The 14,092-nt window shown below is 32.1% G+C and overlaps 2 protein-coding genes across 7 annotated transcripts in view; one reads left to right on the top strand and one right to left on the bottom strand.

Annotated features, from left to right (window-relative positions):
• LOC126770820 (keratin, type I cytoskeletal 9-like) overlaps positions 1 to 4,741 on the top strand; it is a 97,828-nt gene extending 93,087 nt beyond the window's left edge. For 3 of the 5 annotated variants that reach the window (XM_050490401.1, XM_050490400.1, XM_050490403.1), the window contains 3 exons: positions 1,989 to 2,123; positions 2,254 to 2,986; positions 4,573 to 4,741. In XM_050490401.1, the coding sequence (XP_050346358.1) occupies positions 1,989 to 2,123; positions 2,254 to 2,986; positions 4,573 to 4,633 (929 nt within the window). In that variant the 3' untranslated portion in view covers positions 4,634 to 4,741. The remainder of the gene's footprint in view (positions 1 to 1,988; positions 2,124 to 2,253; positions 2,987 to 4,572) is intronic. The other 2 variants (XM_050490404.1, XM_050490405.1) reach the window with 2 other exon arrangements.
• Positions 4,742 to 6,887: 2,146 nt separating this feature from the next.
• LOC126770795 (lysophospholipid acyltransferase 7-like) lies at positions 6,888 to 14,086 on the bottom strand. 2 transcript variants are annotated; one of them, XM_050490360.1, is made up of 8 exons: positions 14,033 to 14,050; positions 13,733 to 13,889; positions 12,688 to 13,004; positions 11,533 to 11,684; positions 10,511 to 10,722; positions 9,201 to 9,374; positions 8,715 to 8,853; positions 6,888 to 7,825 (listed from the first exon to the last, which is right to left on the bottom strand). In XM_050490360.1, exons 2-8 carry the CDS (start codon positions 13,777 to 13,779, stop codon positions 7,604 to 7,606), a joined length of 1,263 nt encoding a protein of 420 aa, XP_050346317.1. In that variant the 5' UTR covers positions 13,780 to 13,889; positions 14,033 to 14,050; the 3' UTR covers positions 6,888 to 7,603. The 2 variants fall into 2 exon arrangements, with proteins under 2 accessions (XP_050346317.1, XP_050346316.1); XM_050490359.1 differs by having other exon boundaries at positions 13,733 to 14,086.
• Positions 14,087 to 14,092: the final 6 nt, after the last annotated feature.

The following is a 14,092-nucleotide window of genomic DNA, read 5'->3' as shown; positions in this document are numbered from 1 at the left end:
ATAACCATTACTGTATAATGTATCAGTATATAATTCTCATTAAATGTTTCAATAGATAAACATTATCAGAGGCCAATTCTACTGACAAATTGTCACTTTGACATTATCGAATCGAAGCGTGATCGTTGCCGTTTATCCCTTTCCCAATTCTTTAATTTAACTGTCGACTATTGCCATAAAAGTTAACAATTAAGTTTGATTTTGATACAGCGGTATATCTTAACATATTATTGTTTATTCAAAATAGGATCTGAATTGAATCGGGAACGAATCGTAGTCGTTATAAAATAGTAGAATTCGGCCCCAGGCCAAGATCATCTCATCGGAAGTTGATCGTGTGGGCGAGGCTTGCCACGTGCAAATGTCTACTATATATATTTGACGAGCCGTTTGGCGTGGTTGGTAGGTACCTTTCACGCCGAAGGTTGTGGGTTCGATTCCCACCCAGGACAGACATTTGTGTGCATGAACATGTCTGTTTGTCCTGAGTCTGGTTGTAATTATCTATATAAGTATGTATTTACAAAAGATAATTAGTATATGTAATATATCAGTTGTCTGGTGTCCATGGCACAAGCTCTGCTTAATTTGGGATCAGATGGCCGTGTGTAAATAAAGTCCCAGGATATTATTATTATATAATATTGTACTATATTTCTCGTAGACACCCTCGAAAATAAAACAAGAGCTTCAAAAAGCTAATAGTCATAGTAATCGTACTAATAGCTAATTAACATCTTTTCATCTCACTTGCTATAATTTATGTCGTTATTGAAGGATAAAAAGCAATTACTATTTGAAATTGTTAATATAAATATTAAATAAAATGAGTACTTCTCAAGCATAGTTAATAATATGTATGTATGTATATTCTTATTCTTTTGCCGGTACGCGACAATTTCCTCTCTTTTATGTATCAGAAGTAATGAAATTAAAGAAACAAACTTATACCTGAATTGTGTGTGTGCTTGCATGCGAGCGTATGTGCGTAAGGGGAGATTTTTTTATTGTCATTATAATAATAACGGAAGGGTAAAATGTCATTAGTATAACAATAAGTAATATGCAAATTCGTCCAATTTAGTCTAAGTTAAGCTTAAAGTTATCGTGATTTTCCTATTGTTTCACGGTATATACTATTATTATATTATATAATTGTACCGATAAAAGTTATCATCATTGTACTTCAAGATATATAATATATAAATATATTATAACATAAGTGCAAGGTCACATAAAAATAAACATATCAGAATCATACGATAAATTTTGTATGAAGCTTATAAAAATAAGGAATAATTCAGCGATAAAAGTTTTTACGCTTCGATTGACATCACACGTGATATTGACTAGAGGATTACGAAAATTCGAACACTTGAAGGATATAATCTTGTATATGTAAATTACCTCACCCCCATTTACAGTCTAATTTTTACCCAGTCACGCCTTATGGGATATAAAAAAGAAACGGGATACATGCAAATAAAATATTCTCGGGTGAATCAGTTTTAGGGTCACATGAGTTGTTCTTTTTGACATTATAAATTATATTGGGTCACGATTTTCTCACTGATTAGCTTACTAGCTTCCCGCGGCTTCGTCCACATGTGAGACGGTGCCCAATCAAAAATACACGTGTAATAAAATAAGCCTTATTATAAATATTTTTAACATGAATTAAGTTGATTTATTGCTAAATGTAAAATGGGCATGCGGCGAAAAGTAGCAAGATATTGATTGAATTTGATTATAGGCAATTATAGTTAATGCTTGCAATGTAGGTACATTCATTGTTATTGCTTTTTAAACATACATAATTAAACAAAGGCACGGAAATGTAATCCGTGAAAAAATTAAAGTATATAATAAAAAATATAATGAAAAAGGACTTTAGGTGAACTTATTAAATTACAATAAAATAAAATTGAAATCTTTTAAATTTAATCATTGTAAAATAATCAAAATAACATTTTTAAATACGTTTCTAGAATATGGTCGAACATGCAAAGACATCGGATGCCTTAACAGCGAAGTGTGCGTGCTGGCCGAAGATCCTTGCTCATATGGGCGGGCTTCAGATTGCGGGACATATCCAACATGTAAAAAGAAGACTCAAGTTGAAGGTACAGAATATCATAAAGAATTTTAATCCACCCAAAAAGAAATGGTTGTTTTGTCAGAACTAAATACATTGACCAATTTACTTAATATAAAAGATAATCTTAAATATTTTAATATAAAATATTTTTTCAGGTTCACACTCGGAACCAGCACGACCATCCGTCCCCAAACCTGTACCACAATCTCCCACACGTGATTTTGATTCACCGCCTAGCTATCCTGCCCCTGCACCACCGACTAATACCCATAGTGGTTCTCCATACGGTAGTAACGTACCGAGTGGAGGAAATTCACCATATGGTAGTAGATCACCTTACGATAATTCTCCCTATGGCAACAATGGCGGAAGTTCTCCTTACGGTGGAAATTCTCCTTATGGTGGAAGTTCTCCTTACGGTGGATCACCTTATGGAGGATCGTCTAATAGAGGAGGCAGTCAACACGGGGGCGGCTCAAATCCTTACAGCCCAAGCACCAATGGTGGATTCGGAGGCACTGGCGGAAAGAGTCCTTTAGACAGCATTTTTAATACATTGAATAATTTCGCTAACGGTGGCAGTACTGGAAGCGGTTCTGGCAGTTCTAGCGGAAGCGGCCTTTCGAACATATTCGGAAACATTCTCGGTAATTTGTCTAAAAGTGGAGGCTTAAATGGATTGTTCAACACAAGACCGATAATGGAGAATCCAAGTTATTCCTCGTATAGCTCTAATTCGAGGAGTTCTAATCCCCAAAATTATCCATCAGGAAACAGTGCTCAGCCGGCATATCAGCAGCCGAATTATAATAAGAATTATGGGCAAAACAATGCCCACCGCAGTGGAGCCACTACGAGAAAGCCAGTACATTATGGCTGGAATGTTAGGTAAAGGAAGTACCTAAACGCTTGGCTTCGATTAGCCTTTATAATTTATTTAATGCTTTGCATGAACTTCTGTTAATTTAAGTGCACTTTCAATATAACTTTCAATGAACAAACCAAATACATCTATTGTATTTTCCGAAAAGTTCGTGTTGATTTCGTACAGTAATTTTGATTTTAGATTATATGTATATATTTTGATTCTGTAATATTAAATTCTGGCATTTGTTTTCGATCACCTGATATAAAAAACACGTATTTTATGTCACTGGCAGAAAACACTAACTTTTCGGACGACCCATTAAAATTTAATATGCAATCATGATTTTGTTAAAACGTAACCTGGATAACTGGAATTTCAAGAGACGTAGGATTTATTGTCACGACCATTTTTTCTAATTGTCATGCATAAAATTACAGTTATTTTATTAATTTTGCTAAGCTAAGCGGGCTCGGATTGTGTCCTTGATAAAGTATGACAAGATTTCTAATGTTTTTCATTCAAATTTCAAATATTTGTATTAAATCACATATCCCTTATCTCTTGCTTTGACACACAATACACTCCTCACAGCTCTCTTCTTCTATTTCCAAAGAGGAAAATGAGCAAAATTTTTGTTACCAATTGTTCACACAAGTCCACACCAATATTCATGGCTATTAAGCAACAAAGTCCCAATTATATACTCAAATATTTAAAAAAAATGTAAGAAATGAAATCTTATCTAGAAAGATGATTCCCAGTTACACACAAGTGGTGTTCCCACACAAGTTTCGGGACCTCATTCTAATCTTCAGTAGTAGACGTTTCTCACATAACTAGCCCACTTAACCAGGTTACGCTGTTATTATAATTTGCTGCTTATATAGTGTTTACACACTACTAAATATTATTTCACTAATACTTTTATGAGGCTTTGTTGTATAAGTACTATATTGTTCTCTCCTTAACTATCTTGACAAAATCTTTCAACTAACCGATTATAATATAAAGCACTGTATATGATGCACCTCCGACCAATTCAATTGTAATATATTAACAAATATTAATTGTAAAATCTATGTTAATATTTGCATGCCTTAAGGTATGGTTATACTTATAAGCTCTTTTGCTTTTACGCTCGAATACAAAAATTTTACGTTTTACGTATACTTTTCTTTTTAATGCTTATAAAAAATGCCATTTATTTTATTGTTTTGATTAATTACTTGAAAATATATAACTAAATTAAAAAATTAATAAAATTTGTCATACAAAAAAAAATTCTACAGATAATGTAAACATACATATAAATAGTACGATATATTTTAAAGGTGTTAAGTTATTTAGTAAAATTTAAAGCAAGCTTGTCTCCTTTATACTCACGAAATGCTTACGCTTGTTATAGATATATGCAGTAGATATGCAATGATATATTTCGGTGTTTTTTCGTTATTTTATCATGTTTTAATTTTCTTATATTAGTGTACATTATATGAATAAATAAACGCTAGCAATGTATGAATACTCAAAAAATCTTATTTAAGTATATAAGAAATATTTCCTAAATGGTGCCATTATATACAATATTATATTGTTTTCATTTCAGTGTGACAGTGATTTTCACGTACCTGATACAACTGTACATCCAGAACATTATAAGGAATTAATTATATTATGTAATTTAACACATATTAATTTTTAAGATATTTTAACAGAAATGACTTTATTGTTCGTTACCGCAAAATATTTTTTTCTATAATAAAATATATTTATTATGTGTTATTTCATTTTATTATTAATAATTCATTTTATTTGTGGATAAGTTTATTCTATATTGATTTGTTAATCAAACATTGGTAAACTAAAATCAAAGTAAACCTGGTTTTGCTATGCGTGTATTCACAACTTGTAAATCGTACAAACATGCAACATTACTAAAAATGAGGCTCATACGTCTGATAACTGATATCTAAACCTTGAATAAATGATTAATATAAGACAAGATAAATATAATTAAATCTTAAAAAAAAAATATTGCGTTCAGCCTTTTAATCTTAGAAAAAATATACTATACCTGCGCTCGCGATTTCACTCACGTATAACTTAAGAGAAATCACTAAGAGCAGACTTATAATATTTCAGTAAATACAACAACTTTAGTTTTATTTTCGTGGAATATTAGTATATATTGGTATAACCCGGCACCCAGATCTAGGTCGGATAACATCTATTTTGTCATGAGAAACAACATTCCCTTAATAAAAACAGCTTCACGAAAACTCGGAGTTCTGAACAAGGTGCGGCGTTTTTTCACGCCACAACAACTGTGCCTGTTATACAAAACACAGGTACGGTCTTGCGTTGAGTATTGCTCGCACCTTTGGGATGGCTCCGCTAAGTACCTAATGGAGGCCTTGGACTGGTTGCAGCGACGTGCAGTACGCATTATTGGCGACGTAAAGGTCACAAACACCCTTGAACCTTTACAATTGCGTCGCGAGATAGCAGCACTGAGCGCTTTCTATCGTCTGTATCACGGCGAGTGCTCTGAGGAATTATTCTCTCTAATTCCTGCTTCCCTCTTCCTTCTTAAGTCCACGCGAGCTGGTTCTCGATGTCACCGCCTAACTGTGACATCAATTCCATCGCGCACAAAGAAATTTGGCAACTCCTTTCTTTGTCGCACTACCAAAAAATGGAATTCCTTACCAGCTCACGTGTTCCCCTCCTCTTACAACCCGGGTTCCTTCAAACGAGGCGTGAAGAGGCATCTTGCGGGCCGGCAAGGCGGGGACGGCTAGTATAGAACATTCTTCCCGACTGTACTGGCCGTCGTCGCGTTTGGACTCTACTACCACTTACCATCAGGTGGAGTAGAGTCATTTGCCATCCCGGGGCATATAAAAAAAAAAAATAATAATTCTATTCCGACATACTTGAATGTCTTTCCCTGTGCTTTATTTATTGTGACTGCAAACGATACCTTCACAGAAAATTGTGTCCTTTTAAAACTGATAGATAAATCTTTTGTATTTCAAAAATAAGTACTTATTATCATCTAACCTACTAAGTATAAATTTAACAAAACAAATGAGAAAAAATATATGCGGCGACGAAACGAAATACTTACCTAACCTATAAACTTTAACTTATAAAGTTAATTAGAAACCAAAAACAAATACCTCGTAATGTATGAATAAATATTTTCAAACAACCTAATCAATCGTTAAAATATATTAAAACGCGTGGGCACGTTTAACCGACGTATGTCCAGCATAAGTTGAACCCTATTTAATATTATTGATCATATAGATATCAAAATCAGATTCTCTGAAACTGTCCATTTTTTAACTTTGTTTTATTCCTATAAACTTTCAAAATAAGATCATTTTAACGACTATCATTTATAGGTAGCTAAAGTTTCAGCCAATTCAACAACAATTATTTTGTAGCATTTTTAATGAATAAATGTTTGACACGATTCTTTAATTTGTTATAACTTTATTATCTATAAACCGATAGAAATAAAACAAACACTAAATTTTAAATAAAATTTGCCACAATACATTAATGAAAACCGCGCCAAAATCAGTTAAGCCGTTCCTAAGATTTGCGCGCATAAACGGACAGACAAACAGACAAAAATTCTAACAATAATTGTTTTGGGTTCTATTGCGTTGATAGAGGGCCCGATAATAGTTTTACTCATATCAGTTACATTTTTATTATATGTACAGATTAAAATATCGTAATAATTTCAATCAATTGTAATAAGAATACGTTTTAAAATACAAAAGAACTAAGAGATTGATACTCAATAATAAGGATTGAATAATTAAAAATCGAATTTGTCTCTAATTATTTATTTAGACATTCAAAAATGTAAATATACAATAAATAGGTACAAAAATGTAGGTAATTCTATTACAATTTTATAATAATTCATAGACATTAGGGTATAATAGATTATACAAATTTAAATAAATAGACATTTAATTAGAAAAATCACAGTATAAAATTAATTACAATATTGAAAAATCTCAAATAATCCAAAAATATAGCGATAGTCATCACGAATTATTAAATTTGGAATTATTAATAAATGCAAAAGATACTTGCCAGTCAAAAAATAAAATAATTTAACTAGATTTATTCATTATAATATGTATAATTGAGTAATATTGACCGAATAAAATTGATTGACTAATAATTATAGTGATTAATTATATAAATAGTATCGACAATATTTTACGTACTATGCTATCCATAAATAATTCTAATTAAAAACCCGACTACAAATTGGTTAATACTATAATATGACAGCTTCTAGCAGCCATATTAGATTTGTCATTTGTGACGTCATAGCCTATATCCCTACACACCAATCAGAACACTACGTATCTAATAATATCTATTTAGGCTTGACGTGGTAACACATAGTAAATGCATTTCTCAACGTATATCAAGCCTTTAACTATACCCGTACATAAAACCTAAATTCGGTTTATGCTGAAAATTAAAGCCCCGTAAACAAAAAAACTTTGGTCTTTACGATATCAGTCCTTATCCTCTTAAAATAGAATCTAATTCTATTTTCAAATAATATTTAAATCAATAAATTTAACGTATTTTTCCCTTCACTCCTTAACGGTTTCTGTTTTCGGCTGCAACATTGAACGGACTTTGATCAGAATCAATCCCAATATTAAGAAAGCTAACCACACGCCATACAAGTAGTGATACACGGAACAGTAGTAGATCCAAATACGGTCGAATGTCAATAGAAGGAATGCAGAAGCTTGGTAAGATTCGGAATGTGATCGCAGGAACCACATTATGAAGCCAATTATCTTCTTTTTCTGCAATAATTTATACAATATTAGATGAGAATTATTTATGAACAAAATATATAATTTGTTTTCTATATTATGTTACTGGTTTATTCATTGATAGAATCAAAAACATACTATGTTAAAATGGTGTAAAAAAATTAATTAAATTTGCCCATGGGCTTCCTTCATTTCCCCATCATACACAATTTTATTTCGAGACGATGAAAAAAAAATCACCCAATATATATTATGGAGCTGGAATTTGTATATATTGTAATAATTTCATATGTCTGTTTCTGTTGCTGAAAGCTTTAACGTTACGTTACGTTAGTCATGTTACGTGATGCGCGCGTTTTATTTTGTCTTCCTATTCATGTACTTGGAGACCATGCCTTGGCAAGCGTAGCGTAGGACGCTCTACAGCTAGTTGTACTGGCGATATACACAGGCTGGCAGCGGATGGAAATTGAGAGCTTACGATGAGATCAGAGGCGTGCCATTGGAGAGGCCTATGTCTAGCAGTAGACGAGAACGAAATGATGAAGACGATGTTTTTTTTTTATATATATAGCATATTCAGGCGGACGAGTATATGGGCCACCTGATGGTAAGTGGTCATCAACGCCCATAGACATTGGCATTGTCCACAACCATCGACCACATCGCCAATGCGCCATCAACCTTGGGAACCAAGATGTTATATCCCTTGTGCCTGCGAGTACACTGGCTCACCCACCCTTCAAACCGGAATACAATAATACCAAGTACGGCTGTTTTGCGGTAGATCATCTGACGAGTAGGTGATACCTATCCAGACGAGCTTGCACAAAGCCCTACCACCAGTAAAATCAGTACACCAGGAAAAGATGAAGTTGATTCGGGTATATACATATGTATATTAAAACAAAAAAATTACCATTCCAGTAGCATCCTTATAATAAAGCTTGTAATATATATCCTCAGCCATCAAGTAGAATAGACAGAAATATATGCAGAAGAAATACCCAGCATGGAATCCATGCCATATCACTGATACGAACAGAGCTGCGTGGATCCTAATAAACAAACAATGTTATATATTAACAGACAATAACCATTAAAATGAACGATCGCAAATATTCCCTCGTACTTTCAATCAGGGGCGTAGCTACCGCTGTATTAGCCGTATCAAAGATACGGGGGCCCCTGTCTACAATGTACTAAATGACACTGGAAATCTAAGAACATACGCAAAATTTGCCGGGACAAAATGAAAATATTGTACACATTTGAAAAATATATTTGATGGGTAGTCTGAGCAGAAATAATGAAGGCCCCCATATTCTGACACAGAGCCCAACAAGGGCACGCTACGCCACTGCTTTCAATGATATTTAATTAGAAATGTTATATTAAAACTTACTTTAAAATTTTCACAGGGAATCTCTTATATACGACCATAGCAACCCAATATTGAACAGCCTTGTTCCACACTTTCATCGAGTCCCGTAGAGTGACCGCTGTCTCACAACCCCACACGTCCATAGATTCAACGGTTTTAAAATCATACTCCGCCATCTCAGCTTCTTGGTCCGACCTGAAATTTGATCAGATTTTGTATCTTATGTTTTTTCTATGCATTTGGATTACATCCTTCATTGCAAAAATAGTCAATCATGTGCTAACAATTGTTTTTATTTAATCTAGTGTTATGTCTAAAGATTAAATAGCATGCCAGTAGCATGGCCGATTGTGCATATCTGCACAAATTTGTTTTGTTTGCAATATGTTACAAGTTATAGGCATGCAACGAAGCAAATTACTTGAAAATGCATCCTTAATGCAGTGTTGCCAGCTGCACCGTAATTATGGTAATCAAATCAAACCAAAATATTTTTTATTCAAGTACTTATGAATCGTCAAGCGCTACCAACGTGTAAAAACACCGTAATATCGATTTTCAACTTATTTTAAACATGTAATTACTCGTCATAAATATTTTATATATCTTTGAATTTTAGAGATTTTAGTTACTATCGTTAGAGTATTTTGATTTAATTTACTGGCAACATTTACATTCACCGTATATGAAATGAACTTAGAGTTGTAATGCGTACGAGTCTAATATTAAGTACTTTAAACAATATGCATTCAGACCAATCTTTTGTTGTAGCAGGCCATAAAATTTCAAGGGAATAACTGTATTAGCGTTAATACTACAGATGCTACGGTTCAAAAACATAATTTGATTATGTACAAACATGATGACGTAATAATGACATTATCTATCTAATTTAGATTAAAAATATGGCTTTTTCAGGTTTTTATTTGCTGTAAGAAGCACGGTAATTTCTAAATTTAAATTACGACATAATTTAAAAAAAATCTAATGTTTTTTTTTCATAAAATTCACGATCCCCTAAATTATAAAAACGAGCGTTAGTCAAATGCATGTGATAGATAAATATAACAATGGATGTAATAATTTAGTTAATTTAATAAATAGGTAAATTACATTATAATGTTAAATATATTAAATAATTTCAAATATTACATATAATTTATTTATATGTACCATTATTGTATATTTGAGTTTATTGGAATCCCTTGGGAGTTATATGAACATTTATTTACTGTGAGTCAAAACAAACATTTAAAGAATTTCATTATTTTATGATTTTTATGATATTGTCATAAAATAAAACAAATAAATATATGTAATTTTGTACTTACATTTTTTTTAGCTTCAAGTAACCAACTGTAGGTCCATGGCCACTTCTGTTTTTACCCTGTACCGGGTAAGCGCCGAAACCTGCCGACGTACACACACTCTCCGCAAGAGTCATACCAGTGTAGATGCGTTGTCTAAATGTGGCAAATAACACCCATGGATATAACATTATATATAAAAAGTGTCTATTATTATGCTCCTCTGTCAAGATGTACTGGAATAGAAAAGAATTATAAGTGCATTAATGTTACTCATAAACACATCAAATTACATCATCAAAGATTTTTCCTAATCAATACTTAATATGACTGTGAATGCGATATTTTTTTTTTTTTTTCGTGCAAGAGTCGCTTTTTTCCCAGTGTCAGTAGCATTATACAATGCTAATTTAGGTTAGGTTCATGAGAGTTATTTTTTTTTTTTTTTTATAGAATAGGAAGTCGGACGAGCATATGGGCCACCTGATGGTAAGTGGTCACCAACGCTCTTAGACATTAGCATTGTAAGAAATGTCAACCATCGCTTACATATCCAATGCGCCACCAACCTTGGGAACTAAGATTTTATGTCCCTTGTGCCTGTAATTACACTGGCTTACTCACCCTTCAAACCGGAACACAACAATATCAAGTATTGCTGTTTTGCGGTAGAATATCTGATGAGTGGGTGGTACCTACCCAGACGAGCTTGCACAAAGCCCTACCACCAGTATTATTTTATTATGTATTATTTTATAAGGAATCCCATTGTCTGCAAACAGCAGTGGTATCAAGGGGAGAGGAACTTCTGTTACCCACTACTTCATATTTAAAAAAAAACTTCTGATATTTTATAGATTTGGAGTATTCACAAAATATTCCTTAATATAAGAAGAATATTAGGTTTAACCTTCTCAAAAAAAAGGAGACGAGGCATAGCCCAGCAGTGGAACATTCACAGGCTGTCACTGTCATTAGGTTTAACAAATGTTAATGATTTCAAAGTCACTCAATTATCTTATGTACATAATGTTTAAGTAACTTACCTCAAGAGGCCATATGTTTGAAAATGCCAAGTACAGAGAAATATAGAGTGGTACCATCCTAAGTGTATTGATCGTAAAGCCATTACAATCGACAAACTTGCTGTATGGCAAATGGAAGTAATCATCAAATGTACGATATCTGTAATACGGACCTAGAAAAAAAATATAATTTATGTTTAAATCACAAATACAGTAAATTTTTGGCTAACATATTAAGAAATTGGATTTATGTCGAAATGAAAAATTCCCCATATACTCACATGAACATTATAAGAATTGTTTTGTTAGAATTTAGTTTTGAATTAGTAATAACTATCATGAAGAATTCATAAATTAATTAATATGTCTCTAATTTGAATCATGAATGGTATAGTGAATAAAAACTACAAGCAACAAGTATCTCCAAGAGCTGAAGAATATAATATGTAATTGAATTGAAATAACTATCTATGAAGATTAACATCATTCATTCAAATTCTAGGGGTTTGAGAAGGGCAAGACTGTCCAATCAAAAGACCGCTATTGCGAACTTTCAGGTAATTTTAAGATCATAATATTATAGAGCCCGAAATTCGCAATTACAATACCCTAGGACTTTCGTTTTGCCACGAAGAATATAATGATTTGTATATGTAGAAAATCATTGAGCAATTCAATGATACAAGATACTAGAGATTGTTCATAAATACAATAGAATCACACACATAAATATGTACAAATTAAATTAAAATTTAATATGAATAAAATTTATTATGTTCTTTCACACGGTCATTTAAATAAATTAGTTTTATAAACCTTGTATTTTTATATGCCATTGTAGTGTTGTTTTTTTTGTAACAGTCATTTTAACAGTTTTACTATTATTATTACTGTATTTACCCTTAATATTATGTGTATATGACACAGTTTTAAACATGATTACATTCAGAATGTGTACTTATAATTTCAGAATTGTTATTCGTCACACAGATTACAAATTATTATTCAGACACTATATAACAGTACAGAAGTATTAAGCACTGACAGCTTAAACTATTAAAACAGTAAAGCTCAGTCGCAAATGAGCTACATCAAATACCAAACATAAAAGAACTGTTCCGCCCATTTCTACTAATTTTATAGTTGTATTATAATATGTATTGAAGATAATAATACCTGTCATTAAGCCAATATAGTTGAAGGTATAATGAAATAAATCAATGAATTCCGGATTAATTAGCTCAAGGAAATCAGCATCTCTTTCTGTTGGTGACTTAGTTTCTGATTGAGTTGAGTCCAATTTCTTCTTGTTAACCTCAGCAACAGCCAACCAGGATCCATTCATTTCAAAAGCTACTCCAACAACTCTTAGCACTATAATCATTTCAATTAGGTTTGTTGGGCCTGAAGAGGTGGGCAAACCAACCAGATATCCAAGGCGGAATACAAATAGATAGCCAAACATGAAGAAAAATGTTGTAACATGGCAACGTCTGTAAAACAAAATATTATTTTAACTAAATTTTATTAAATAAATATTTTTTATTTCAGTATATTAATTATAAGGTTAACATATAAACAACATAGATTATTAAGATTAGAAAGATTTGTCGGTTAATAGTTGATTAACTCTAAAATTACTGAAAAAATTTTAAAAATTCTCTCACCATTAGAAAGTTACTTTAACCAGAAGTAACATATTTTATTTTATTTCAGTAATTGTAAGATTTTTAACTGAAATAAAAGCATTTTAAGTAAGCCAGAAATATAAGCTCATCCTTGTGTGTCTTTCTGGTTGTATCAGATTACTGTCCCAACAGATTATGAGAGTTAGGGAATAGAGGGTGCACCTGTATTTGCGCACACACTTGTTCACTATAATATTTCCTGCACAGTTGGCTGGTCTCCCTTGAGATTGATCGCCATATTCGAAATCGTTCAGGAGGACATAAATGCTCTGCATTATTATTTTTATTGTTCTTCTAAAAAAATATCTCGAATAAAAAGAACATAATCATCATGTATGTATTTATACATAGTCACAAAATGAATTCCGCGCCGCGGGGACAGCTATTGTGTTATTACAAAATTATTAATTTTAAATTAACAATAACTAAAAAAAATAAGATGATTGGATTGTATTTTATTATTTAAAAACAACTTTTACACTAAATTGATAGTATAAAAAGAAAACATCCATATTATCATTTCAAATACTTACTTTATAGTATCTGTTTTTATTATACATATTCCCATTAAGCCGGACATAATCGGATGTGAAGCACTGTTCCCAGATACTGTTATTATTAACAAAATCCCCAAGAGAGAACCCGCCCATTTCTTTGATTCAATTGTATCTAACTTTCTATAATATGGCCCTATAAAAACACCGAAGAGAAGTAAGGATAAATAAATAATGTCGTTTAAATTTTTTCTAATAAACTCTAACATTATTAAATGACCAAGTATTGGTCGAATGTAATAAAGTGTATATATCAGCTAGTTTTTTAAAGCTTATTACAATTCGAACAGATTGATTGCAAAATACAACTGCCTTCAATAAATACTGAGTGTATTTATA

Source organism: Nymphalis io, chromosome 9 (assembly GCF_905147045.1).
Source record: "Nymphalis io chromosome 9, ilAglIoxx1.1, whole genome shotgun sequence".
NCBI lineage: Eukaryota > Metazoa > Arthropoda > Insecta > Lepidoptera > Nymphalidae > Nymphalis > Nymphalis io.
The sequence above is the reverse complement of the archived record's forward strand: the minus strand, read 5'-3'. Positions and strand labels throughout refer to the sequence as shown.

What these genes read in the sequence shown, in the direction of transcription:
- LOC126770795 (XM_050490359.1), bottom strand. Translation starts at nt 13,962, where the DNA reads ATGTTAGAGTTTATTAGAAAAAATTTAAACGACATTATTTATTTATCC. An exon ending in TACTTGAAGCTAAAAAAAAT is followed by an intron (nt 9,375 to 10,510) that starts GTAAGTACAAAA and finishes ATCAAATTTCAG; the next exon opens with GTCGGACCAAGAAGCTGAGA. An exon ending in ATAAGGATGCTACTGGAATG is followed by an intron (nt 7,826 to 8,714) that starts GTAATTTTTTTG and finishes AAATTATTGCAG; the next exon opens with AAAAAGAAGATAATTGGCTT.